The sequence below is a fragment of the Canis lupus genome, chromosome 26 (assembly GCF_011100685.1).
Source record: "Canis lupus familiaris isolate Mischka breed German Shepherd chromosome 26, alternate assembly UU_Cfam_GSD_1.0, whole genome shotgun sequence".
In the NCBI taxonomy this organism is placed as follows: Eukaryota; Metazoa; Chordata; class Mammalia; order Carnivora; family Canidae; genus Canis; species Canis lupus.
Window position 1 is genome coordinate 33419805 of NC_049247.1, and position 27011 is coordinate 33446815.

General features: G+C 40.1%; 1 protein-coding gene across 1 annotated transcript; it reads left to right on the plus strand.

Moving 5' to 3' along the window:
• Positions 1–23644, plus strand: LOC119877566 (40S ribosomal protein S2-like). The gene is given in 4 exon segments (XM_038574517.1): positions 1–120; positions 22586–22673; positions 23058–23236; positions 23238–23644. Coding segments are annotated over 4 exon segments (759 nt in total). The 3' UTR covers positions 23610–23644.
• Positions 23645–27011: the final 3367 nt, after the last annotated feature.

Below are 27011 nucleotides of genomic sequence, written 5' to 3' on the forward strand. Positions count from 1 at the left end.
ATGGGCTATATGACAGGTATCCATGCATCTCTTTACCCCGACCTCCTGTACTTTCTTAGAAAGGGGCTGCAAGATGTGCCGGCCCGTGGTGGCCTCATGGACTCGGCCTATAACAAATCCGTAGCCATTTGCTATTTTGACTAAATCACCACCAGGGTGACTTTCGGGGAGAACCAGGCTAAATCTCTTACTTCTTAGTGGGTTTACGTCATAGTGTGTGGTACATACACTGTATTGAACACCGAAGGCAAAAGATGAAAAGGGGGTCATGGTATGGAGAATAAATTCCATATTAATGACACCTTAATGCATTTTTATAGCCATCGAAAGATACCCCTTGACAAATATTGGGCCAAGAAGCTAGAAAATATTTGGGGGCAGAATTGTTGACTATCACTCGGACAAAGTGTAGCCTAATTACAGTATCTGACAAGTAGTAATGGGATTAGTAGTTGTTGCTTAAACACTTATTAAATAATATGGCATATTATTTATAATTAGTCATATTTATTAACTTTAGCAAATAATTATATTTATCAATCTTGTCATGCACTGGGCATCAGATTAATCAGTCTAGGGGTAATGTCGCTTACTGTAATTATTCTAGTGACACTGGACCCAATTTTACAGCTGAGTAAACTAAGATGTAGAGGCATTCCCTGAATTCTGTAGGGTCAACTCACAAGCATGGAGTAGAGTCAAGATTCCGACTGTGTCTCTGAATTCAAATCCTGCCTTTTTAACCACCTAGAATTGCCACTCCAGAGATGTTAAATCTTGGTTTCCTTCTTGTTCTTCATTTCTTTAATATTATTATTCTTTCTCCTCCTCTTCAACTGTAGTTTCTTCACTAGTCACGTAATTAAAATTGCTTGTAAAACCTAAGTACGGCCCATGTTCAGCACCTGGTGGTCTGTTCTGTGGAGGTGGTAGGCACATCCGAAGGACTCAGTGAACGTGGGGAAGCAGCGAGAAGGGCCAGGATCGGTCACTGCATGCCTGTGGTGTTAATTGTAGGAAAAGCAAACGTGGGCTCGCATGAGGGGGCCCCGGCAGGTGGGAGGGTTGGGGCAGAAGGGGTCAGGTGGTTGCTTCCTGACAGCGTCCTGAAAGACAGCTTCTTCTTGGGGCCACTTCCCCAAGGGCCACGTCCCCAATGGGGAGCGTGGCCATCATTTGGCACAATGGACCACCCTGTCTGCCCTGGGAGATGTTGCGTGATGTCACCTGGGATTCCTTCCAGCGTGGGTCCCATCAGAGAGGACTGCTTCATCAGAGTAGTTTTGGCCGGCTGGGCTAAAGCTACAGGTTTTGCACTTCTGAGAATCAGCCTGCAGCACACCAGCTTTGCTTATGGGTTGAGTGTACAAAGCTGTTGACTCCTCATTTCCTTCCCTGGTCTCTGGAACTCCAAAGTGAAATCCAGGAGGCAAGCCCACCGTGCCCGTACCAGATGCGCTCCAGCCTCTGAAACCTGGCTGGAGATGGTTTGTTTTTATTTTAAGACAAATGAAAATTCACTCTTGTCACTTTGTTTAGAAAGTGCTCCTCTTCCAACTGCCTTCTCAGATTTAGGGAAGCCAATAGAATATTAAGGTAAACCACCTACTGTGTTTCTAAAAGTGAATCACAGCTTTATATTAATCACTTTTTGTGATACTTGATCTTAGAGGAACTTTTGGGGAAAACAGCAGTGGTGCAAATGTCCATTAAAGAGTGAAAAAAAGACCCCGCTGCAACTGTAATAACGATGATAATTATGACGGCATAATATGCATTAAATATTCACTATATACTAAGCTGGGCCAAGGCCTTTCGATGTATTTTCTCTTAATCTTCGCAACGATCCTACTTAGGTAGGAAATATCATTTCTAGCTTTGTTTTAACCACAGATTTAGAGATTTGAGTTAATGATACTCTTCAGTTCCTGGCACACAAGTCTCTCCTTCTTGCTAGGCATGCATTTTTAATATTTTCTTCCTTTCTTCCTAATCTCCACGCCCATCATCTCGCTCATAGGCAAATCAACACTTAACCGTGTTAATATACTAATGTGTATGTACGTATCTTTGCTGAACCCAGAGCTGTATATGTTTTTACCTTAGGTGAGTGGTGTGAGATGTTTCTTTTACAGATTCACTAGACACTGTGTTATAAAGCTCTCCCTGTGGTGCTGAATGTGCACCTATCCTAAACGGTACTGTTATCCACTACATTTTATTGCGCCGCTCCCCTCATGATAGGCATTTGTGTTGTTTTGCTCCCCGCTATCAAAACTCTGCACGGGGATGAGCCCACGTACTTGGAAATCACCATTTGTAGATCAAACATGGTTGAATATTTGCAAGTTCATGGTATTAAGATATAACCTTAATATCTGAGCAAGGTATACTCTGGATCCATGGACTTCTTTTTTTTTTTTTTTTTTTTTTTTTTTGATGTTTAGAGCAGTTGTAGGTACACAGAATTGAGGAGACGGTATAGAGTTCCCACACCACCCCCGCACCATCGCCACTATCCCCACTGTCCCCAACTATCCACATCCTCACCAGAATGGTACTTTTTTTTTTTTTTTTTTTTTACGATTGGTAAGCCTACATTGACACATCATTCTCACCAGAGTCCATAATGGGAACTCACTCCGTGTTGTACATTCTATGGGTTTAGACACATCCATAATGACGTGACGTGTATCCATCATGGTAGCATGGTGCAGAGAGTAGGTACACGGCTGTAAATAAGAACCCTCTGTGCTCCTGTTTATCCCTCCTTCCCCCCAACCCCTGATCTTTTCCGAGAATGTCCTATAGTTGGAATCATGCAGTAGGTAACCTTTCAAGATTGGCTTCTTTCATGTTGTCATGCCTTCTCATGGCTTCCCAGCTCCATTCCTTTTCCACACTAGTACTCCATTGGTTGCACCACCTCTCCTTTATCTCCTCCTTCAGGGAAGGAAATTTTAGTTGCTCTCTGGTTTTAGACCTTAAGAATAAAGCTGCTGTGAATCTGTGTGTGGGTTTTTGTGTAGACGGTTTTCAACCCCTTTGGGTACATGATAGCAAGAGGCGTGACTGCCGGATCACACGCTAAGAGGAAATTTGATTTTGTGAGAAATCGCCACATAGGCAGAATTTCGTTGAAGGGCCGTAGGTCGTACAAATCTTAGCTTCACGAGGTCCTGTAAATTCTCAGCAGAGTGATCGTAATGTTTTTTGTCAAATCAGCAGTGTTGGAAGGTCACCGTTTCCACATCCTCCCTTGCTAATGCGTTATCAAAATTTCTAGTTTTTGAACTCAGAATAGCCTCAGAGAGAGAGCATCTAGCTGTTTCTAATTTGTATTTGTCTGATGCGTGTGGAAGAGCACCTCTTTTTCTCTGCTAGCCATTTGCTTTGTCCTTTCCTCGGCACTGCCTCATCACTCCGTTTGCCCATTTTTCTGCTGATGATTCTCCTTTTCATGTGTTGTTTTCCGTCATTCTTTGTAGTTTCAGGTATGGATCAATTTTCAGTTTTAGACATTGTCTGTATTTTCTCGTGGTCGGTTACCCTCTCAAACTTAGTTCACAGAACACATTATAAACAATAATCTTTAATTTCGATCTAACAAGTTGTCCTTCTGAGGTTTCATTTAACACGTTTTGCTTGCCCAGGGGTTCAATTTTCCTCTGTGAGTTTTCTAGATTGAATTTTAGTTTTGATATTTTGGGTATAAATCCGACTGAATTTCATCTTTGAAGAATTAAGTACAGCCCCACCTTGGTTTGGATCCACCCAAACTGAACTCTTAGATAAGAATTCCAGTCAGAGCAAGTGATTTATGAGATAACATCTTAGAAGAAATCTGCAGGGGAGTGGTTATTTGAAAAGAAGAGAGCCAGTGGAAGATGGATCTTTCACAAGCCACCATCATATGTAACTGGAGCTTACCACCACCCTGGGGTTATTGCCCACTGAGGGAGAGTCGAACTCACTGCCACTTCTGGGTTACCCTGCAGGTGGATAGGGTGGACTCTGGCCCCCACAGAGAGTCTCAGAGTGTAGATGCTGGCAAGTCAATGCCATATGGTCCTGTGAGATGCTAAAACCAGTGGGACTCATCCTGGAATCCCTCACACAGCTCATCATTTTCTCATTGATAGGTTGTATGTCACCGTACTTTGTCATATGCCATTTTTCTAGATGCATGGATCTGTTTCGTGATCATCATGTTTATGTACCCGCACAACTATATCAAAGAGAGAACTGAAAGTAAGGGGATGGATGGCACCGCACACCATTTTTTCAGCAGATTCCTAGATGCGTTATTGGTTTGTAGCTGTCTTATTTCTTCCTCTCTCAGCCTTAGTAATTTTTAACGATGAGGTGGAGGGGATACTCCTGATTTTTCCAAGTGAATCCTTCATTCAGCAAATCTGTTATACTCATTCTCTTACTTGATTCTGTTGCATTTTCTACAAGATTTTATATCACTCACACAAAAAGTTTTTCACATTGCTACATATTTACCTGTTTCTATTTCATGTGATATTATTTTAGCGACGATCACTAGTACCATTTAAATAGTGGCAATGATAAAAAAAATCGTCATCTTGTACATCTAATATAAGGGCAATACTTCTAAAATATTTATATGTGGAATTAATTTTACCATTCATTCTGAAATCAAATTAAGTTTTTTTTCTAGGCCTAATTTTCTGAGAACTTATATCATAATTGAAAGTTAATTTTGTCAAATTTTCTGTATCTGACAAAATAATGCCAATATTTCAGTTCATTGATAGGAGTTATTTTAACAGATACACTAATTATATAATCACCTTTTGTTATATCTGCAATGAATTCCACTTGAATATTTTAATCTATTTTTGAATTAGGTTAGTTGATTTTTTTTTTTTTTTAGCCTTTGAAAAAAATTCAAATCTGTTTTCATTGGTTTGGCACTAAGATCACATTTCAGATATTTTTATGTGAAGGTATATTATATACACACACACACATACATACATATACACACACCCACTGATTATTTTTTTGGCATTTTGGTTCACAAGGGTTTTACACTAAAGACATGTATTAGACATTCACACCTATAGCAATTCTGATTTTTAAGTAGACCTATTTTTAACCATGAAAGCTTTGTATGTACGCAATTCTTCATGTGAAATGCCCATCCCAGATCCAGATATTCCCCTAGAAACATCCCGACTGGAAAGGGGTTTGGTGAACTAAGTCTTTGGGCTCTCAATCACAGAAGGGTTTGCTCTCAGTTTTTCTCTGCTGTCAAATCATCTGAACAGTGCACAGATAGGCAGTTATTTTTCCCCAGTAAAAAGGAGTCAAACCTTCCCTTGACCATGGTGCCCATCAATGGGCTTCCCATATCTCTGCTCATGTTTTCTGCAAAGCCACTCAACTGTTGCAGGCTCTACAACTTGCATTCTTCCCTTCACCCTTTCCCAGCAGAACTTCATCCCTATCCCATCACCGCAGCCCATCTTGTTAAGCTCACAGGGATTCTCACTTTCACTCACCCATGGTCAGTTTTCAGTTTTCAGCTTTGTCAACCTGTAAGAACTGTTTTCCATAGTTGGACCCAACTTCCTTTTTTATTTATTTTTTATTTTTTTGAGCCTATTTTCTCTACTGGTCATGGTTTGTATCTCACTTGTTACTCCATCTCGTTTTCTACTTGTCGGTGTTGAGGTGCTTGCACAGGCTTGTACTTCCCTGGTGTTCACCCACCTCATGCCTTGAATGCTCTCTGTACGTAGTGAGTCCACGACTCCAGTCTCCAGTTCAGATCTCTCTCCTGAACTCGGCTCTGGGACCTTCCACCACTGTTCCACGTCTGTGTGTCCATCTGGTCATAGCCTGTTGACCTGCTGTACCCCCATCTCACTGGCTGGTCCAGTCCCCAAACCCTTGAGTCATATTTCACTCCTACCATTGCCTCTCCATAGATGATGAACATATTATAAGATTTCTCAAAATATATCCAAGTTCTGACCAATTCTTACGGTTTTCACTGTAACCAACATCCAGATGATCCTCTTCTCTCATTGAGTATTGCAGTGGGATATGCATAGTCTCCCTGATTCTGCTCTACTCCACACATAACCATAGTTGGCCTCTGTGCAGGTGGGTGTTCACGTAACCCATCTGTCAAACATTAAATGTCCTCATCTCATTTCTGGCACAGGCCACCGTCTTCTCCTGCAGTGGCTGAGGCCCTTAGACCATTCAGGCTCCTCTGGTTTTCCTGGCCTCATCTGCTGGATTGCTAAGCCACGTTCTGTAGACACTGACATCCTCCTATTCCAGAGCATAGCTAGACTCTCATTTTGGGACCTTAGACTGGAACACCCAGCTAACACCTTTGGGTCCTTCAGGTTTTTGCTCAGATGTCACTTTCTCATGAAGGGTGACCCTACTTGGTTGCAAACCATATTTTCCTTCTCCTACCACTTAGATTCCCTTTTCCACTTATCTGGATGTTGTTTCCATAACATTTCTAAGCTAAATATTTTCCCTATTACATGTATTTGTATTGTCTAGGTTCCACTGCTAGAATCATAATCTCCAAAAAAAAAGCAGGAATTTCTGTCTTTTTTTTTCCACCAATATATCCCAGTAATATAGAAGAGTGCTGTCTCCCTGGGACAATAGTCATGGAATTGACAGAGCATCTCTGGCTCATTAGATCCTGTGGTAGTCACTCCATTGATGTAAAATGTTCTTGATCTTTGTCAACATGGGCTACTCCACTGATTTGGTTAGTGAACTTATCTTCCGGTTTGGGGATTATGGGTATATGCTCACGGCTCTGCCTGTCCTAGTTACTCCAATAGACCAAAAGGGAAATTGGGAATATTTTTATGGATCTAATTTTTTAAATTACGTGTTGGTTGCATCTATCAATTAGTAATTGCTGGTGATAACATGTGTAACATCCAGTGTGAAATGACTGTCTTCCACCTTTAACTCTTTAGAGTAGGGATTTATAACCATCCCAACTTCTGTTTCAAGAGACAACTCCTAGAAAGTGAGTGCAGTCAACAGAAAGGTAATCGGCTTCTTTCATCTGGTATTTAATCTGGGAAGCTACTTGAATAGCTATCATTGGCTCTGAAAATTGTTCCCTGAAGTTATCAACAACCTAGAAATTAAAAAGATCCCTTGAAATTAATTTGAGTTTTCTTCTCCAAGGGTTCGTGCCAAATTCCTCTATGAGGCATCAATAAAAAGAGCAATGGGCTTATTCTGCAAATTAAGAATCTTTTCCTAAGAAAGAGGATCTATATGAAGCACCATGTATCATCCAAGTGTGAAGTGATAAATAAGAATATGTATCCAGCCAGAGACCTTTGCAATTAGAGAAAACATTCTTTGCTTCATCTTTTTGCAAGGTCGGATTCAATTAGCATGTTCAGTGGACAGTGGAGTCCTGGCTTTTCTTTACAATCTGTAATAGACTCAATTATTTTTCAGTGTTGCTTCCATTCTGTAAATATGCCAGTATTGCTTGGATTAAAACTAAACGTCTTAACGAGAACGGTAGCTCCTATTTCCTCTCACTTCTGGAAATCTCATCTAGTGGCAGAAATTTCATACCAAGCTTGATCAGTATCCAAACAGTGAATGGTTTCGTCTATGCATATGGTGTATACCAAACGTATACTTGGTATGCTCTTAGAAATTTTGACCTGACCTTTGGTTGTCTTGTCTTTCTCTAAATCAGGGTTCTCATTTTAACACAGATTTGTGTAAAAGAATGGATATTCAAAAAAAAAAAAAAGAATGGATATTCAGTACAACATAAGTCTATCAAGTGTCAGTGTGACAAAACAGTTCACGAAAACATAGTCAACTCTGCCTATCGTAATTCTCTGTCCGTTCTCTGGCACAGAAACCATCTTCTAGAGAAAACGGTCAGGGCATGGGCCTCTGGATTGCAAATATGGTGATGTCCTGTGGACGGATCATGATACCATATATCCTGTCACTTTTTATCATTTCTAGGGCCAAACTCCTCTCATATGGCTGTGAATTACATAACAGAAACTGACAGGAGAAAACTGGATCTCCTAAGTGAATGTTAAGTAAATATATAATCGACAGGCTGCTCCGGCAGATAGTCTTATCGTTATTAAGCTACCATCCTTGAACATAGAAGATAGCAAACCTGGGTATTATCTCTTGGTTGCTGTGCCTTGCTCATTTTGCCATAGAAGAGTCCACCTTTTAAAAGCTGGTAGTGTTCCAGAAGTTAATTTGTGAATCAATTGTTTGGAACTTGGAATACATTTTCTCATAGAAACAATATTAAAAATGGTTAGGTTCCCAGGACAACCTATAACATGCCTACTTAATCCATAATAAACATTAATCTAGAACCTAACCAAGCTGGATAAAATAGACTTGATTTATTAGTTTCAACGGGAATATATTTTTTTTACCAGAGGGGGAGGCAGAGAACTCCATCTTATCTTCCTCTTTGTCTCAAGCGCATACACATGAACGTATCCCAACTCCTAAGTACCTGGATTTTGAGAGTGCAGAGATAGGTACTGTTTAGTCAAGGCTTCCTCTGGGCAATGAAAAAGGGGGATTTAGGAAACTCTAAATAAGGAAGCGTAGGAGAGTGATTTGTACAAAAAACATCAAAACACAAAAATGAAAAAGAAAAAAAAAAGCACTGAGTAGACTGTGTAAAGAAGCTTTATTAGAGTGTGAGGCCCTTGGACCTCAGCTGGAAGGGCCCTTCAGGTGACTAATTGATAGCGGCTCTGGGCATGCCTGGGAATGGCCATGAGAGTGCCCAGGTATGAATTCTGGAAAGCTTTATACATAGGCAGTCTAAGTTATATTGTGTAACGACCGCACAAACTTTAATGACTTAACATAACAAAGTTTTATTTCTCACTCCTATTACATATCCATCACAGTTTGGCGGCAGGGCTGGAAAACAGAGTTCCCAATGAGCGTAATCACTCAGAATCTCAAGGTCTAACAGCTCAGCCAAGGTCACAATAGTGTCTGTGGGTCATGCAGGGTAGAGAAACCTCAAGAAGATCCCACTCTGGCTGTGTAGGCCTCAGCCTGGAAGTGGCCCATGTTTCATTCATCCCATCAGCCATAACTAATCACGTGTCTTCCCCAACCAGGAGAGGACCAGGGGTGCCATCTTACTGTGTACCTAGAAGTGAGGTGAGATGAATGCCTGGGAAGGAAACTAGAAATATTTGGTGAAGTTTTTAAGACTGGCACACATAGATTAACAAACTATACATAAGGAGTATTGACTAATTATTCTGCAGATTTCTGCTGCTAACTTTGAAGATCTCAGGTGCTAGGAGAAGATAATAAGCAAGGATTACAAGCTCAAATACCTGAATAATTATTGCGGTTGGATTCTGAGAGTGTTTTCATAAGCTATTTTTTACCCGTGTTATAGAACTGTATTTATGTGTTTCATTGAACCAAACCGTGAATTTTTCTCACAAGAAAAATATGCTCTAACTGAAGGAATTGACTTGATGTCTTCTCCTGCTGCCAATATGATAGAGAATCAATTTTGTGATTTTGCTTTTGTCCTTGGATAGCACAAGAGGCCGCTCTCATGCATCAGCTCTTCCTCAGGCACCCTTGATCCATTTCCTTTCTTGTGCAAAATCAAGCATGCATTGTGAAGTGAGATTTACTACAGTGAGTGAGTTCAGAAGCTACAGTCCCTCTGATTTTCACACCCTCTTGGGCCTGAAGGAAAACTCATCATGCAGAGAGTGCTTAGTGCTCATTATCACCTTATTTATAATCTTTTGAAAAAAAAATGTTCATTATAAAAGAAAATGTTTCAATTTATTGGGTGTAAAATGCTCACAATTTTTTTTTTAATTTTAAAATTCTGTGTGCTGAGAGGTTCATGGTGCAAATTTTAATATCCAAGTAGAAGACTATTTTGAAATAAAAACCTGAAATAAAAATTAAAATGAAAAATAAAAATATTTGAAATTTGAGATGATTTAAATTCTGATTCTTGGTATTTGCTGACAAAGTCTCAGGGTTTTTGTAGGTAAAGACAAAAATCCTTTAATAAAATATTTACAATGTTGGTTTTACCTTTTTTTTCTATTATACATATATATATACACACACAAATGTATTCTCATATAATATTTTGGAATAAACTATTTCTGAAAATACTGTCTTTCCTTAGACATTAAAATTTAAAATTTTTATTACAGCAACCTGATTTTTTTTGACAAGGTTGAATAATCATGGCATGATATGAGTGGCTCATTAAGTTACCATTTTCCCTTTGTGTATGTCAGAAAATATGAAGGTTTTACTCCTTGTCAGATAACATTGTTTATTTATCCATCCTTTTAGTAATTGAGCAAATATTTATTGAGTATGTACTATGTAACCACCATATAAAAGACATGTAAAAAGTTCTATATTCAGCAAGGGTAATTTTAGTGTGATGAGATGGACAGTAAACAATTAAATGAGCCAAGCATATAATATGCCAGATGGTGAGGGTTCAATGAAGGGAAATAAAATCAGAAAAGAGAATGGCCCTGTTATGGTTAAGTCTGATTCTTTGAATTGGCAAATTATACTTAGAAAATCATGGATTTATTTATTTAGAACTATTAAATTGTTTAAAACCGGCTGGGAGGGAAGGAGGAGAAAACAGAATTTTCCAGAAAGGCGTCTTACACTTAACGATGTGATGTAACAAATGTCTCATCCGCGTAGAACTAACATTTCCTTGGATTGTGTTCATCATGTGTATCCAATCAGAAAGCACCAGAGCACTTTCTGTTGACCTAGCTCAGCATCTGTGGGTCTGTCCTCCAGAGAAGTGATAAAACTGAATACTTTAAATCTCTCTCCCTCCTATTTATTTTCTTGCTGCTCTTGGGTTCATCCAGCAGGCTAAAGGGTTTCCATGCTGAGCTCCAGCCATTCATTTTCAAGTGTTAAAACACAAAAATAAAACCTTTAGGGAATTCTTTTTTTATATAACAGAACGGATGAAATTTGTGACATCCGAAATAATAAAAAGGAGATCATTTGAGTTAGGGTGTGAATTACAGGACCACAGGCACACTCCAGAGATGCCACAGACTCGGTTACAGACACCACAATAAAACCAACATTGCAATAAAGCAAGTAAAATGATTTTTTTTTTTTTTTGGTTTCCCAGTGCATATAAAAGTTATGTTTGTACTACAATGTAATCTGGTAAATGTGCAATAGCATCATGTCTAAAAATATGTACCTACCTTAATTAAAAGAGTAGCTTATTGCTAAAAACGCTAAGCATTATTTGAGCTTTCAAGGAGTTGTCATCATTTTTGCTACTGAGGATCCTGCCTCGTTGGTGGAGGCTGCTGACCGGCCAGGGTGGGGGCTGCCGAAGGCTGGGGTGGCTGTGACAAGTTCTTACGATGAGACAACCCTGAAGTTTGCTGCATCGATTGGCTCCTCTTCCATGAACGATTTCCCTGCAGCATGTGATGCTGTCTGGTAGCATTTTACCCACAGCAGAACTCCTCTCAGGATTGGAGTCCGTCCTCACAAACCCTGCTGCTGCTTTATTGACTCAGTTTACCTGATTTACATGATCTTCTCAATCCTTTGCTGTCATTTCAACCATCTTCACAGCATCCTCACCAGGAAGAGACTTATCTCAGGAAACCACTTGTTTGCACATCTACAGGAAGCCACTTGTCTACTCAAGTTCCATCCTGAGACTGCAGCGATCTGGTCCCATGTTCAGGTCCCACTTCTGATCCCCGTTCTCTTGCTGTTCCCACCACACCTGCGGTGACTTCCTCCCCTGAAGTCTTGAAACTTTAATTTATTAAAAAAAAAATAAAAGGAATAATTGAAGTACAAAGCAAAGCACAGTAAAGTGAGATGTGCCTATATTTCATATCCTATTCTAACAAATAGACTTACCACATCGTATGTCAACAAATAAAAATAATGTTCTTTTTACCGTTGGCAGTGTTAGAAATGGAAATAAGATTATTCCTCTTCATCAGCCCTTTTGCAAGATTAGTTACTTCATTAGCATCTACTCTCAGTTCAGCCACTGGGCCTCAGATTTGAAAGGCAGCGTTGTCAAAAAATGAAACACAAAGACACAAATGAATAAGATCAATAAACAGTCTTTATTTCCTTAAAGAACTTGCTATGAAAAACAAAAACACACACAGTGTGATAAATGACAAAGGGATGCCTTGTGCTTTTCTGCAAAACAATTATGCGTAACATCCATGTGACTGTTTTAATTTTTTTTAATATTTGAGAGAGAGAAGGAACGATGGGGGAGGGGGACACCGAGGGAGAAGCAGACTCCCCGCTAAGCAGGGAGCCTGAATGTAGGACTCGATCCCAGGACCCTGAGATCATGACTTTGAATGAAGGCAGATGCTTCACTGAGCCACCCATTTGCCCCGGTGATTATATTTTTAAAGCAAAAGAAAACCACGTTAGGAGAGCTGAATTATTCTTTAACCTGTCCAATTAAACCCAAGTGTGATAAATTCAGATTTCTTTATTTTTATTTTTTAAGTCATATTTTTTTAAAGATTTTATTTATTTATTCATGAGAGACAGAGAGAGAGAGAGAAAGGCAGAGAGACACAGGCAGACTCGTGGGACTTGATCCTGGGTCTCCAGGATCATGCCCTGGGCTGAAGGCGGCGCTAAACCACTGAGCCACCTGGGCTGCCCATAACTACGATGATGAAATGATGACCATTCTCAGTGTGGAACAAATTCGAAATGTTTGGGCTGAATATTCTGTTGACTAAATTTTATTTTAAGAGTGGTTTGTTGTCCTCAAGCTTAAGAATGAATATTATCAATGGTAACTAAGCAGGTGCATCAAACTGATCTTTGATGATTTATATGCAATTTTGACTATGGTGCCTGGTTCCCATAGTTGTTGAGTAATTGATGTGTGTGGGGTCAGAGTATAGAATATTCTTAAATGGGTTGAACTTAATCCCCTAATACTGGCACATTCCCGTTCCAAGGACACACACACCTTGTGATCTATTGTCAGAGCCAGAATGCCTCTGTGTGGAGTCACTTACTTATAGAAGAGCAATTTTTCTTTTTCTTTTTTTTTTAATTTTTTTTTAATTTTTCTTTTTCATGGGGAAACTGATCCACCTCAGTGTCTGATACAACTCCAGGTGAGTTTCCAGGGGTGTGTGGGGGGCTCTTGGTCAGAATTGGTCTTATGAAGGTTTTCGTAGACTATGATGGGAGAGGTTATTGCTGTTTTCGGCTTCAACTTAACCGTCATTAGACAAATAAATCCCTGATGATTCTCATCTGTTCCTCATACAGAACAGCCCAAATAAGAAGCATCTTTCCTAGAACCTGAGACTGTAAATCAAAGTGTATGCCCTTATAGTTTTTTTTTAATTTTTTTAGTTTTTTAAAAATTAATTAATTTATTCATAATAAAATGTTATTTATTCATAAATAAATTCATTTATTCATATATATTTATATTTATATAAACGAATAAATATAAATATTATTAATATTATATATATATATATAGAGAGAGAGAGCGCAAGCACAGAGACCCAGGCAGAGGGAGAAGCTGGCTCCCTATAGGGAGCTCGACATGGGACTCGATCCCGGGCCTCCAGGATCATGTCCTGGGCTGAAGGTGGTGCTAAACCTCTGAGCCACCCGGGCTGCCCAGCCCTTGTGGTTTTGAACGGCTGCTAACATATGGGTCCCAAGTGTGTCTCCTCTGCCTGTGTCTTCCCAATATTTCTGGCGTGGCTCTTCTGGCAACCCTGCCTGTCTCTGACTCGACTTCAATTTTAGCAACTCTGAGGGATGACCGCCCCCATCTGAAGCCACCTTCCTGTAAATCTTAGAGACACCACATAAACCATATCTTAGGTCAAACTCTGAAAACGTCAACCTTTGATGGAAACCCATCAAGTTGTATTTTGGCCCATGTGAGTATCAACAAAAGGGGAAGAAATTTAGTTTGTAGAGATAACGTGCTTCCAACAGCGAAAGGCCATCCTTTGCTGGATTTCCTTAGAATAACCTAGGCCGGCATCTTTCTTTCCTCTGCTAGGTTAGTAAGGCAGAGGGGAAGGGTTTTCAAAGTGTTGGAATGACAGGGGAGCTCTCAGTGCTGCCTTTAATTCTACGGTTGCCGCAACATAGTTCACCTGAGAAAGCAAGGAACTTTCCTGGAAAGCAATAAATCAATTGCTCTAAGTACCAAAGACATTGATACATATGTCCTTCGATTTTTTGTTTTTTTGTTTTGGTTTTTTTGTTTTACACTCCTGAGTCCAAATGATACTGAAATTTATTTTTAATATTTTATGTTGGATTGCATCACCATGCTTATCTATGTAGCATTCATAGATTAATTACAGCAGGCAGACATATGAGATCCCTCTAATTGAATTCAGATCAAATCCAGACATTTCTCTAAGATTATAATTACACTGTGCATGCTGCAGTGCTTTGGAGAGCTTTTTGGAGACATAATGGGATGATGAACCTAAGTTTGAAATGGAAGGAAAACCCAAGAGAAGATGGTTTCCTTCGTACATGTGCTGGTACACATTCAGTCCTGCCTATACTTAACAGTATTCGATAATCCAAGGAAGATGGATTTCATTGGATAATTTTATTTTTTTTATTTTTATTTTTTTCATTGGATAATTTTATTTTATTTTTAATTTTTTTTCATTGGATAATTTTAAACTGAAAGTTTCCCCTATCCTAAATTATACAAGCTAGAGAAAACTCAGACTATATATTTAAGACTTATAAAAATATTCAACTCTGGCAAGTGTAAAGGGTTCAATCTTAATTTTCTTAATTTATTCATCATTGAGGAACCATTAATACAAGCTCTTTAAATTTTTAATGTGAAATTTTATAATCAGTACCTGTCAGTAAACTAGAAAGGAGATGATCTGATTTTCATACATAATTTAATGATCTATAAATGAGAACCTAAAATAATAGAAATTGAATAGTTGTTGGAAGATCAGATTCAGGTCTTAGTAACTGATATATTTAATGGAATAGCTTAAGTCCAATCTAACAAGTCCTTAAACAGAACATTTTACAGTTAGAACCATAATACTTTGCCCATTAAAACCATACATATGCATTTTTTAAATTTTATTTTATTTTTTTTTAAATTATTTATTCATGAGAGATGTGGAGAGAGCGAAAGAGAGGCAGAAACACAGGCAGAGGGAGAAGCAGGCTCCATGCAGGGAGCCCGACGTGGGACTCGATCCCGGGACTCCAGTATCACGCTCTGGGCCGAAGGCAGGCGCTAAACCGCTGAGCCACCCAGGGATCCCCATATACATTTTTAAATGGACATAGTCACAGTCATTTGTAGTCCCTAAAACAAAGTCATGATCGAATAAGTATTTTGTCATTTGTCAATTTAATGTGTTGGCATTGTTTTTATAAAGATCACTGCAGGTGTTTTGATCATTACAGGTGTTTTCTTAGCTGCTTCTTATTTACATTGCCCAGTTTCAGGAATAGGACTTAGGACTGGCGAGTATTTGGTGAGCTAGAGATGAACTCATGTGTTCTGACCTAAGTCAACTTTCCAGGACACCGTAGATACCGATATCAGTAAATAAGCACATCTGTAGAGACCATCATTTGTTGATCTATTAAAATATGTTGTCACACAATCCAAACATAACCCAATAACCTTTCTTCTTACCATTACTTCTTCAATCCTTTTACACGGTTTAAGTTTTCCTTCCTGTACAAGTGTTGTTTTTAAAATTTTCTATGGGAAAATGTAGTTTAAAAGATTGAGGATTAGGGGTTGAGACCTCTAATTCCAGACCTCCAACCTATATTCTAAATGGCCTTAAGTCATTTTGCCTTTTTCGGTTTTTCCTGAATTATGTGAAATAAGGGAGTGAGACTAGTATTAGAGGTTTCTGGTCCTGGCTATGTATTGAAATGTGGGCAGCGTGTGTTTTAGAGGCACTTGTTAATAATGGCAGAGTGGTTATTTAAGAAAAAAAAAATCTTAGAAATGCATGTAAATTCTTTTTATTTTTTGAAAGATTTTACTTATTTATTCATGAGAAGCACAGAGAGAGAGAGAGAGAGAGGCAGAGACACAGGCAGAGGGAGAAGCAGGCTCCATGCAGGGAGCCCGACGTGGGACTCGATCCCAGGACTCCAAGATAATGCCCTGGGCTGAAGGCAGCACTAAACCGTTGAGCTACCCGGGCTGCCTTAAATTTTTTATGAAGGAAATCACATCTGGGGTTTGCTTTCAAATAGTCTCCAGAAAGAAGGCGGGGGGAGGGGAAGAAAACCTAAGGAAAAGAAAAATGAAGGAAATAGGAGAAAAGGAACACCCCCCTCAAAAAAAAAAATGAAAGTTTGTAATCTATAAAACAAGATGGTGCATAACTGTTGACACTGGTTAATTAGTACATGGGTTAAATCTCCATACATTTTGTAGGGTTGCAAAGTTCAATTAAGAACCAACTGTTGTGGGGATTCCCGGGTGGCTCAGCGGTTTAGCACCTGCCTTCGGCCCAGGGCATCATCCTGGAGTCCTGGGATCAAGTCCTACATCATCGGGCTCCCTGCATGGAGCCTGCTTCTCCCTCTGCCCCCCCACCTCTCATAAATAAATAAAAAAAAAATGTTTTTTAAAAAACCAACAGATTTGGCTTAGGCTCCAATTCTACGAATTCTAGAGACTCTAATCCAGTACTCTGAATCTGTGGTTTCAAGTGTGGTGTCCAGACCACTGACATCACCTGGGCACTTCTTCGAAATGCAGATAATCAGAATCCGCTCCAGAACTACTAAATCAGAAATCCGGAGTGACAAATGAACCATCGTGTAAGATTTTAATAATAGGACACACTGGGTATGGAGTATGTGGAAACTGGACCCCAGTGATTAGTGCTTTTAGGAAAACATCCATGTGACTCTGCATAAAATTGAGAACCACATCTCCAGGAGGCCCTATTTTAGGTCTGTAGGTCTTTCTAATACAGAGGTAGCATGGAGAACCCCTGGACAAACTGATCTCTGACCTCAAGGCCCCTAAAATTTCATTTAAAAAGAAAAGTTGAAATTCAATAAAAACTAGAATACACACACCTTACCCCTTGGGTTTGTTTTGTTTTGTGCTACAGGTTCCTCAAAAATAAGGAAAATGATTTTCATTGAATATTAAATAAGCTAATACATATATAAAACTTTAGACTAGTGCCCAATACGTGAGCTAAATAAACGTTAAGTTTTAGTTTCTGTTACTCACTTATATTACTTTGCAAATGTCCTCTGAAAATTTTACTATGAGAAAGGCCATAAAAATTACTTCTTAGAAAAATTCCATTTTGTACTTTCTAATGTGACTTATGCTAGTAACCAAGAAATTGCTTACTTGTAATGAAATTAATATTTTCCATAAATATTAACTCTTCTGTAAAGCAAATAATAGTAAGTCTTTTATCCCATCACTTTGGCAGACCTATATCAACATTTATTTCCTTTATAACTCATGGTGAGGTGGGTCAAAACCATTGGAATGACATTGTTTCCAGTTATGTAGAAACGAGAAGAATTTAAGCTTACCATTGTATCTCAGTGAGTAATTCTGTAATTACCTAAATGGATTCACTTTCCTTCAGTGCTGAGCCACGGATCATTATCTACTTCAAAATATTTTAGCTATAATTTTACATTTACTTTAAGTATCTGTCTCTAAAATAGGGTGATATGAACTCATAGGTTAGCCAAAGATGGCATTTTGATCACTAAAATTTTGATTTTTTTTTTCAGGTAAGTATGGGATTTGCTTGTCATTATTTCTTGTTTTACATTATTCACATTATTCCCCGTTTTACAAGTCCTTTAGTCTGTCATTAGCAAGTTGTAAAACATTAAACTCTGTGGGTGTAAAGTTTCTTCATCTGTAATACAAATATTTGGCTGAATCATTCTAAAGCCTAAGATGCTCAATAATTTTAATGAGAAGACAGCTGGATTTTGTTGTAAATACATCCACAGTTAGTTTTATGACCTTTGATAAGTCATGTAAGCCTCAATCCCCACCTATGTAGGAGGGAGGATGGACCTAACGATCTCGGAAGTCTTTTAAAGTGCGTGTGTATCCACCCAGGCTCCACCGGTAGACTTTGAAAGCTACAGAATCCGATAAGCAAATAATATTTTAAAGGTTTTATTTGAAAGAGTGAGTGGGAGCGAGAGCATCAGTGTGGGGAAGGGCAGAGAGAAGCAGACACCCCACTGAGCAGGGAGCCCGACATCGGTCTCCATCCCTGGACCCCAGGATCCTGACCAGACACTCAACTGACTGAACCACCCAGGCGTCCCCAAGCAAATAATTTTGAAAGGCTGGTGGTTTGTGGGAGCCAAGTTTCTCATTGCTGGAGGGAGAAGTCTAGAACGGTCTGTGCATGATGAGCTTCTCTTTAGCTCACTGTAGATCTGGTCAGGTACATGGAGAAACACATGCAGAGAGAGATGTGCCTCCACTAGTGAGCTCACTAGGACTCAGACAAGGAACATGTTACAGGAGCCTGGAAAATCTGATTTTTCCAGAAAGCTAGAAAGTTCAGAAAACAAAGCCCACAGTCGTGGGGTTATATGAAGGGGACTCAGATGATTCCTGAAAGAGCTCCTGATGGCCAAATATGGAACGATGTGCACAATAGATTGACCTTGGTTAGTATAACCCAGAGTATAAAATAAATATCCTTACACCCATGCTGATAGAAAGAAAGAATCGAATAAGCAAGTGAGGAAGAGAAGATAAGCTTCTCCTATGGAAGAACCACAAAAAATTTTAGGAGTCCTCCAGTCTCTGGGGGGATGAAGGGATGTAACTCCCCCTCGTGAAGTGGGGCCTGGTAATGACTTCTCTACAAAAAGTACTATATGAAAAGGCAGGAAAATATGTTTATGGTGGATAAACCTGAACAGATGAACAGGGCACATTACCTCTGTGGTTGTCCTCCCCAAAACCAGAAACCCCAACTGAACCATGGGGAAACAGTTAAAGGATCTCAGCTGAGGAGCATTCTACAAAATACCTGACCCATATACTTTAGAATTGTCACGGGCATCAGAAACAAAGTTTGAGAAACTGTCACAACAAACGTGACAACAAACGCGTGGTGTCCCAGATGGCAGGCTGGAGCGATGAAAGAGTAAGAAGGACCTTGGGTATCAACTAGAAAATCTAAATAAAGCATGAACTTAAGATTAAGATAGTAGATCGATACTGATTCATAGTTGTGACAAATGAACCATCGTGTAAGATTTTAATAATAGGACACACTGGGTATGGAGTATGTGGAAACTCTGTCCCCAGGTTTTCTGAAAATCTGAAAATATTCCAGGGCACCTGAGTGGTCCGTCGGTGAAGTGTCTGCCTTCGGCTCAGGTCATGATCTCAGGATCCTGGGATCGAGCCCCACATCGGGCTCCCTGCTCAGCGAGGAGTCTGCTTCTCCCTCTCCTGCTGCCTTCCCCCTCCCCCGCTCCTGTGTGCTCGCTCTATCAAAATCTCTAAATAAAAATATCCCCGAATTAACATTTTTATTAAAAGAGTTGAAAATGCTGAACTCAACTACTAACTCGGGATTTATAATGTATTCACCAGTTTGCAAGATACCAAAGTTTCCCCCCACCCCTGGGTGTTTATTTTAAAATTTTTTTCATAAAGACATTATTTTTGGGTATTTAAACTCCTCCTAGACTTCAAAGATAGTACACGAGTACTGTTTGAGATGCTGGCTTTGAGACAGGAATGGAGGTGACTGGAAATTACAGTTGAGAGTTGAAGAGGCTCTGTGGGTATCTTGATAACGTGTTCCTCTCGGGAGCCAACTCCCCAGAATGCCAGAAGGGTCCCTCCAGGATTGCAGAGACATTGGGAAATCTGGCTTCCTGGGAGATGTGCGTGGGTTTTGAGGTTTTGAACATGTTCTGTAAGGATGTCCTGTATTTCTATTTTTAACTTCACTCACAACCGTCTTCCATTCGTCCTCTTATCAACCACCCCCTTGATGCTTCAGAGTGACGTTGTTGCAAATTAGCGTGAAGATTAGATGCGAAACTGTACAGCCATCGTTGAGAGAGAAGTAAGCAAGGATGTATTCTAGGGAGGAGTTATCTTTTGAAATGGGAAAAAAAAAATTAGTAATTTTGCTGGCTTGTTTCAAGCAGGAAAGCACAGCTGAATATTCCCTACCTCCTCCCCACCTCCCCACCCAGCTGACAGCTCTTCAGTTCACCTCCCTCTTGCAGACAGCCTGCCACCGTCTGCCCCTCACTTTCCCTACACTCTCCCTCAGGGAAGCTGAAATGTCAGCTCTGACTCTGCAAGAGATTGATTCTCCGTCCGGCCTTCATTTCGGCTTTACACCATTCCTCACTCTGTTGTTTGGATGTGCGTATGCAGTTATATTAACACAGCTGTAAGAGAGGCATGCGATCGGTGTTTTTTAATCCAGCTCAGTCGTCTCCCAGAATTAGTCAGGGAGGGAACTGGTTACCTATGGTGGTCTGATTCCCCTCCCTGCCCTCTACCTATTAAGAAAAAAAAAAAAAAAAAAAAAAAACAAGGCAGGACAGCTTGCAGATTTCCGGTGGCTCAGTTCCAAGTGATGGGGAGGCATTGAGGTTGAATCCATTCCTACAAACTACTTGGCCCTGCTCTACCTGTCAGATCAGTGAAGTTTAGGGAATAGGTTGCTTTTCACTGTAAAAATCAAGTGTACAATAGATTATGGTGGAGAAAACTTCCATTTAATTTTTCGGTGAAAATATGGTTTCTGGGGGGTATGAGCTTTTGATAACCAATGTTAAGTTCCCATTCACATCTAGTCGGATGCTGATGGAGAGTCTCTGTGATTATACCTATAGGATAACATTCAGGAATTGAAACCTGCTTAGTAACCCCACAGAATATCCAAACCTGAATTTTGTTTGAAAATCCTATGTGAAAAAAAAGAAAAAGAAAAGAAAAAAAGAAAATCCTATGTGAGACCTGTCCTTCCAGGTGGATAGAAGTCTTATTTGGGATCTCACTGGAGCTGAGAACAAATGAAGCCATCACTTAGCCTTGGGGTCGGAAAGTCCAAGAAGAGTCACAGGGGGCTGACCCGTGGAAAGGGATCAATGGAAGAGTAACACTGATGAAAATTAAGCGCAGAAATGCAGATCGACCCTAGATAAGGATCTGTTCCTAAGAGTTATTAGACATCTGCGTAGAATCCAGTAGACTAATGTGGCTGAAAAAGGATGATAAACATAAGAGGGGGGGCACAATTTATAGAAATTATGCCTTGTGGGAAAGACTGATATTTCACCTGTTTGTAACAGGAACATCAGGCAAAAATCCTCCTGTCCAAATGACAAAAGTTAGGAAGAAAGTGGTGTCAGGAGCAGCCCTCTGCTTCACAGGGTGTTTTCCTTGAGGAAGCAGACGTGAGCTCTGATGTAGAAGCAGGTTGTGCATTCAGCAATAAAATATTGGAGTCAATGCATTTTATTTTTTTAAAAAGATTTTATGTATTTATTCATGAGCAACACTGAGGTCAAGACCCAGGCAGAAGGAGAAGCAGGCTCCCTGTGGGGAGCCCGATGTGGGACTCGATCCCAGGACCCCCAGGATCATGACCTGAGCCAAAGGCAGATGTTCAACCCAGGCATCCTGGACCAAGGCATTTCAAATAATACCCATAAATGACCTAAGAAAGAAGACCTATTTAGCTGCAGTCAGAAAAGGAATACGAGGCAAGCAAAGACCAATAGTAACTAAGCCAAAACTTGGCATCTGAGAACGTTTTATTAAGGAGAACGTCGCGTTCTCGTCTACGAAGTCCTAGATTCCAACAACTGGTTCCTCAGGAAATGTGACAAAAGTTATCAAGGCTGGAGAGGAATGATTCTGTTACATTAAACTGGAAACCGTACAGAATTAAATACAGAACGCGTATTTTTGTGTTTGGGGGTCTTTCTCCAGTTTGGAAATTTGGCAAATAAATTGCTAATGCTTTTTATAGATACTGCCCCATAATCGGAATGTGCTCCAACAAGACAGGTCAGTAGGAGACTTTATGGCTTGTGGCAGCTGCATATGTTTATAAGAGTCCTTCAAGTATCACGGAGTGATGTAGGCTAAAATCAAACTAGCCAGCTGTCTCCTGTATCCTAGTTGACAGCTAGGGGATATGTTGTTAGTGAATTCCCGTATGTCAAGAATTCTCAAACTTGTCTAACAGTAGATTTTCCCCGTTCAAACAAAGCATTTTCTGTGGCTGCCACGTAATCCCCAACAAAGGGGATTGCCTACAGAAAGGAGAGAGTGCCAAGTTCCAGTTGTGTGTCCTGGGCCAGAATGCACAGCCTATGGCCTGCAACATCACACCCCTGCATAGAGCCACAGTGGAGTGTGTGAAGGACCAGTTTGGCTTCATTAATTATGAAGTAGGAGATAGCAAGAAGCTCTTTTTTCCATGTGAAGGCAGTTCAAGATGGCATTGAGCTACAGGCTGGAGATGAAGTGGAATTCTCGGTGATTCTCAATCAGCGCACTGGCAAGTGCAGTGCTTGTAATGTTTTTTGGTTTTTTTTTTGTTGTTGTTGTTGTTTTTTCAGAGGAAAGAAAGGTTTCATACAACACAGTATCAAAAAAAAGTAAAAGGAACACACTAAATGCACAAACTGGTGGCAAATAAGTCCATAGCCTATTGTGATAGGTCCTTCCAGCATCGATCAGGTTTCTTCTCCATCTGTTATCTCAAGGTTATTTCCAGATGTGGCGACTTTTGAATAAGAGTCTCTCACAGTAGGGTGGACAGGTTTCAATCATTAGTTTCTGGATCTGTTTGTGCCCTGTAGGCATCCAACTCGGCATCCAGGTGTCCTTTTGTTTTCGACATGTATGCATCCAACTGGTTGTCCAGCTGCTCCTTGGTCAGCACAGGGCGAGTGAGGGCACCTGTCCCTCGTCCACGGCCAGCGGACCAGGTTCAAGGCATTTGTTGCCATTGGAGATTACAATGGACACGTGGGTCTGGGCGTCAAGGTCTCCAAGGAGGTAGCCACTGCCATCCGTGGGGCCATCATCCTGGCCAAGCTTTCCATCGTCCCCGTGCGACGAGGCTACTGGGGGAAGGAACAAGATCGGCAAGCCCCACACTGTCCCATGCAAGGTGACTGGTCGCTGTGGTTCTGTGCTGGTGTGTCTCATCCCTGCCCCCAGAGGCACTGGCATTGTCTCAGCCCCTGTGCCCAAGAAGCTACTGATGATGGCTGGTATTGACGACTGCTATACTTCGGCCAGGGGCTGCGCTGCCACCCTGGGTTGCTTTGCCAAGGCTACTTTTGATGCGATCTCCAAGACCTACAGCTATCTCACCCCTGATCTCTGGAAAGAGACTGTGTTCACCAAGTCCCCCTATCAGGAATTCACTGACCATCTTGTAAAGACCCACACCAGAGTCTCCGTGCAGAGGACCCAGGCTCCAGCTGTGGCTACCACATAGTTTTATACAAGAAAAATAAAAGTGAATTAAAGCTTGTTAAAAAAAAAAAAAAAAAAAAAAACAGGTAAAAGCAGGTGCTTTGATTGAAGTGGGGGTGAGAGGTATAATTTCGACCACTCGCGCCCCCCCCCCCATCAGATTCTGCAGTGGTGCCACGTAAACTTTGGGGGACTCTGGGCTTCTCTGGAATGTAACTATGTAACCTGCACCCAAAATCCTGCATTGTATATTAGTTATTTTCTTGCACGGCAGTTGAAAGCCTTTGGGAAATCATTGACCTTCTCTCCACCCCGCTAATTTTAGAAGTAATGGCACATGATAAAAAATGCAAGTCTAAATATATAGTAAAAAAAAAAAAAAAAGAAAGTCATATAAAAATGACTCTGTTGCCCATTTTATATCCCTGTTGTAGTCCCCAGTTTATTGATAGTTTCTGTGGATCTTTCCAAAAATATTCCACGCACGTGTCTGCACACATATGTGCATATATACACATCCCATTCCCCCTTTTTGAGTGGGAAAGTAAAAACCATACTGACTTGTACTTTGCTTTATGCACCTAAGAATAAATATTAGAGTTCTCTGTGTTTGAGTATATACTTAGAGCTATTAAACATTGTGTAAAATTTCAATATTTGAGGGTCAATATTTTACCAATCATTAACAGACTCCATGTTTAGACTACAATATCTATTGTGATCTAACGACCATATTTTCGGAAATATTTACAAATGTGTGCAAACAGTTATGTAGGGTGGAGAATTTGCAGAAATGCCCCCCAACGAGCGGTGGAGACGACAATCCACGGTGGCGTGAGAGGGATGGTACCTCCATCTCCGCCAGCATGCGCTGTGCCATCAAATCTATTTTATCTTCGTCAGAGATCTGAGAATACCAAATCTTTTTTTTATTTTAAGTTGCATTCACTAATAGCTAGTAGACTGTATTTTCATATATTTCAAAGCCATTTCATTTTTTCCCCCTATAAACTGCCTGTTCATGTCATTATCCCAATTTCTAATTAATTTTTTCCTTTTTTTTCCTCTTTTTTTTCTAATTTATTTATAAGCACCTTCCTAATATTAAGGAAACTACTCCTTTCTATATAGTTTGGGGAACAAAAAGTCTAACACTTTCTGTTTTTTTTTTTAATGGTATTTATGAGTTTATATTGAACTTTTATATGGTTTTTGATTTTGATGTAAAAACTGTGCGTTGTTATTAACGTCAGACTTTTTTTTATATATATATTATCAAGTGGTCCAGGTAGAATGAACCATCGAAAGAATTTTCCTTTGTTTCCAGGAAAACATTGTATACCTGGAATAGTAAGTAATGTTTCTTCCCTTTCAGTAACAAGAGATATATAGTCTCTTAACTTTCCTTTTTGATTCATGGTGGTTCTAAGTTTCATGATCGAGTTTAAGAGTCAAATTTGTGTTTGCCGTCGTTTTTAGTATATTTTATCCTCCACTTCACAATACGCTTCTAACTATAGATTCATAGTTTGGGGGCAACTTAATACAATTTTCTGTGTTTTTTCTGTGTTTGTGTGGCTTGAGATTTGTAGGTAGGGGAGGGTGTGTGTGTCGGTCGGCTGGTGGGAGGGCAAGTGGGAAACGAGGAGACAGATCTGTTCCAAGCAGCCATGAAGTTATTAACTGCGATTAAAATTTTAAGGATTTTTGTCTTGGAATTAGAAGCGCGTGTGTCCTGATTATCTATTTCAACACAATAAGCTGCCACAAAAGAACGATATGACATCGTTAATGATTTGGGGCTTGGTGGGTGGAAATAGGCTACTGTCTCTAGGCCCCATGTGCCCTGGCAGCTCTAGCTGGTGGACCTCTGTCACCTGGATCGAGATGGCTGCACTGAGGGGACTCCTTCATGTGACTAACTGGACCTCCTCCACAGCCTGGTAGTCTCAGGAAAGTGAGATTTCTTACATGGTGACATAGAATTCCAAGACATCCAAGGAGAGAAAACCTAAACCTTGGACCTCAATGAAAGGACCGTCCAAGGATTTGGGACTGTCTTTAATCTCGGTGCCATGTGACCAGAGGGTATTACTTGGGATGAGTCACTTAAGACTGTATACGTATGTACACAGATGCAAGGGCCATGCAGTGCCCCACTGCACCGAATGTCATCCTATGCGTGCACTAAGGCATTTCCTACCCCTTAGTCCATCTCCTCACAGCTATATTAGGTGGCTATTATAATTTCCCCTTTTTTCTTTTCTTTTCTTTTCTTTTCTTTTCTTTTCTTTTCTTTTCTTTTCTTTTCTTTTCTTTTCTTTTCTTTCTTTCTTTTCTTTTCCTTTTCTTTTCTTTTCTTTTCCTTCCTTTTTTTTTTTTTTTTACATATTTGGAAATAGAGGAATTTGTCTTCAGTTAGATAGCTTCTAAAATTCCCAGGTGTAGCTGGAATTTTATTTAGTGACGTAAGAACAATTTTTTTTCCTGGAAATTGCCAGGATGGTGTGATTATTTGAGGAAGGGGCTCAGGAAGGGATGTATGTATCTAAGTGCTCATAGATTCACAGAATCATAGAAATTTTGAGTATGGTAGACACGTATGCATTACCTTAACATCATTTTTTTCATGATAAAAAAAATGCATTAGCAGGAAAATGGGAAATGCAGTGCTACAAAGGTGGGTGGCTTTAGACAGACAGACGAGACCTGTAGTCCTGCCTCTGTACCTTCTTGCTCTGAGCTTCTGAACACAGTCAGCTTTGCTTTCTCTGCCTAGGCCACAGTTTTCTCATCCAGCATAAAACACTGCCCCAAAGCTTAGAGGCTTCCGACAGCAAAGGCTTACTCTATCTGTGGACTGTGTGTGTTACCTGGGAGGTTTTTCTGCCAATCTCACTCAGATTTGCTCAGAAATTGCTTGCTTGCCTGAGCCCAAGCACCCCTGGGACAGCTGAATCTTCTGGAGCCTTCCTGTGAGTGGCCTTCCGCTGCAAGCTCCCTCACTGCATGGCCCCTCAAGGTCCCAAGAGCACAAAGGCAGAAACCGACATCCTGTTGAAGTCAGGCCCTGGGACTCCCACAATGTTACTTCTCCCACCATCTCCTAACAAAAACCAGATTCAAGGTGCAGCGACATAAGTTCCACTTCTCCGTGGTGGGAGTTGCAAGTTAGATGTGGCTGTATTTCATCTATAAATCTCTGAAATGGAAAAACCTAAAATAAATCCCAAAAATGCCATAACAAAAAAAAAATAATATACATAAAATGTCTAATGTGGCATCTAGATTTTCAATATGTTTTCAACAAACATCTTCTGTTTTGGGCATTGTCATTGTTTTTGTGTTGTTGTTTTTTGTGTTTTGTTTTGTTTTGTTTTTTTGTTTTGTTTTGTTTTGTTTTGTTTTGAGATCTCCCGGGTGT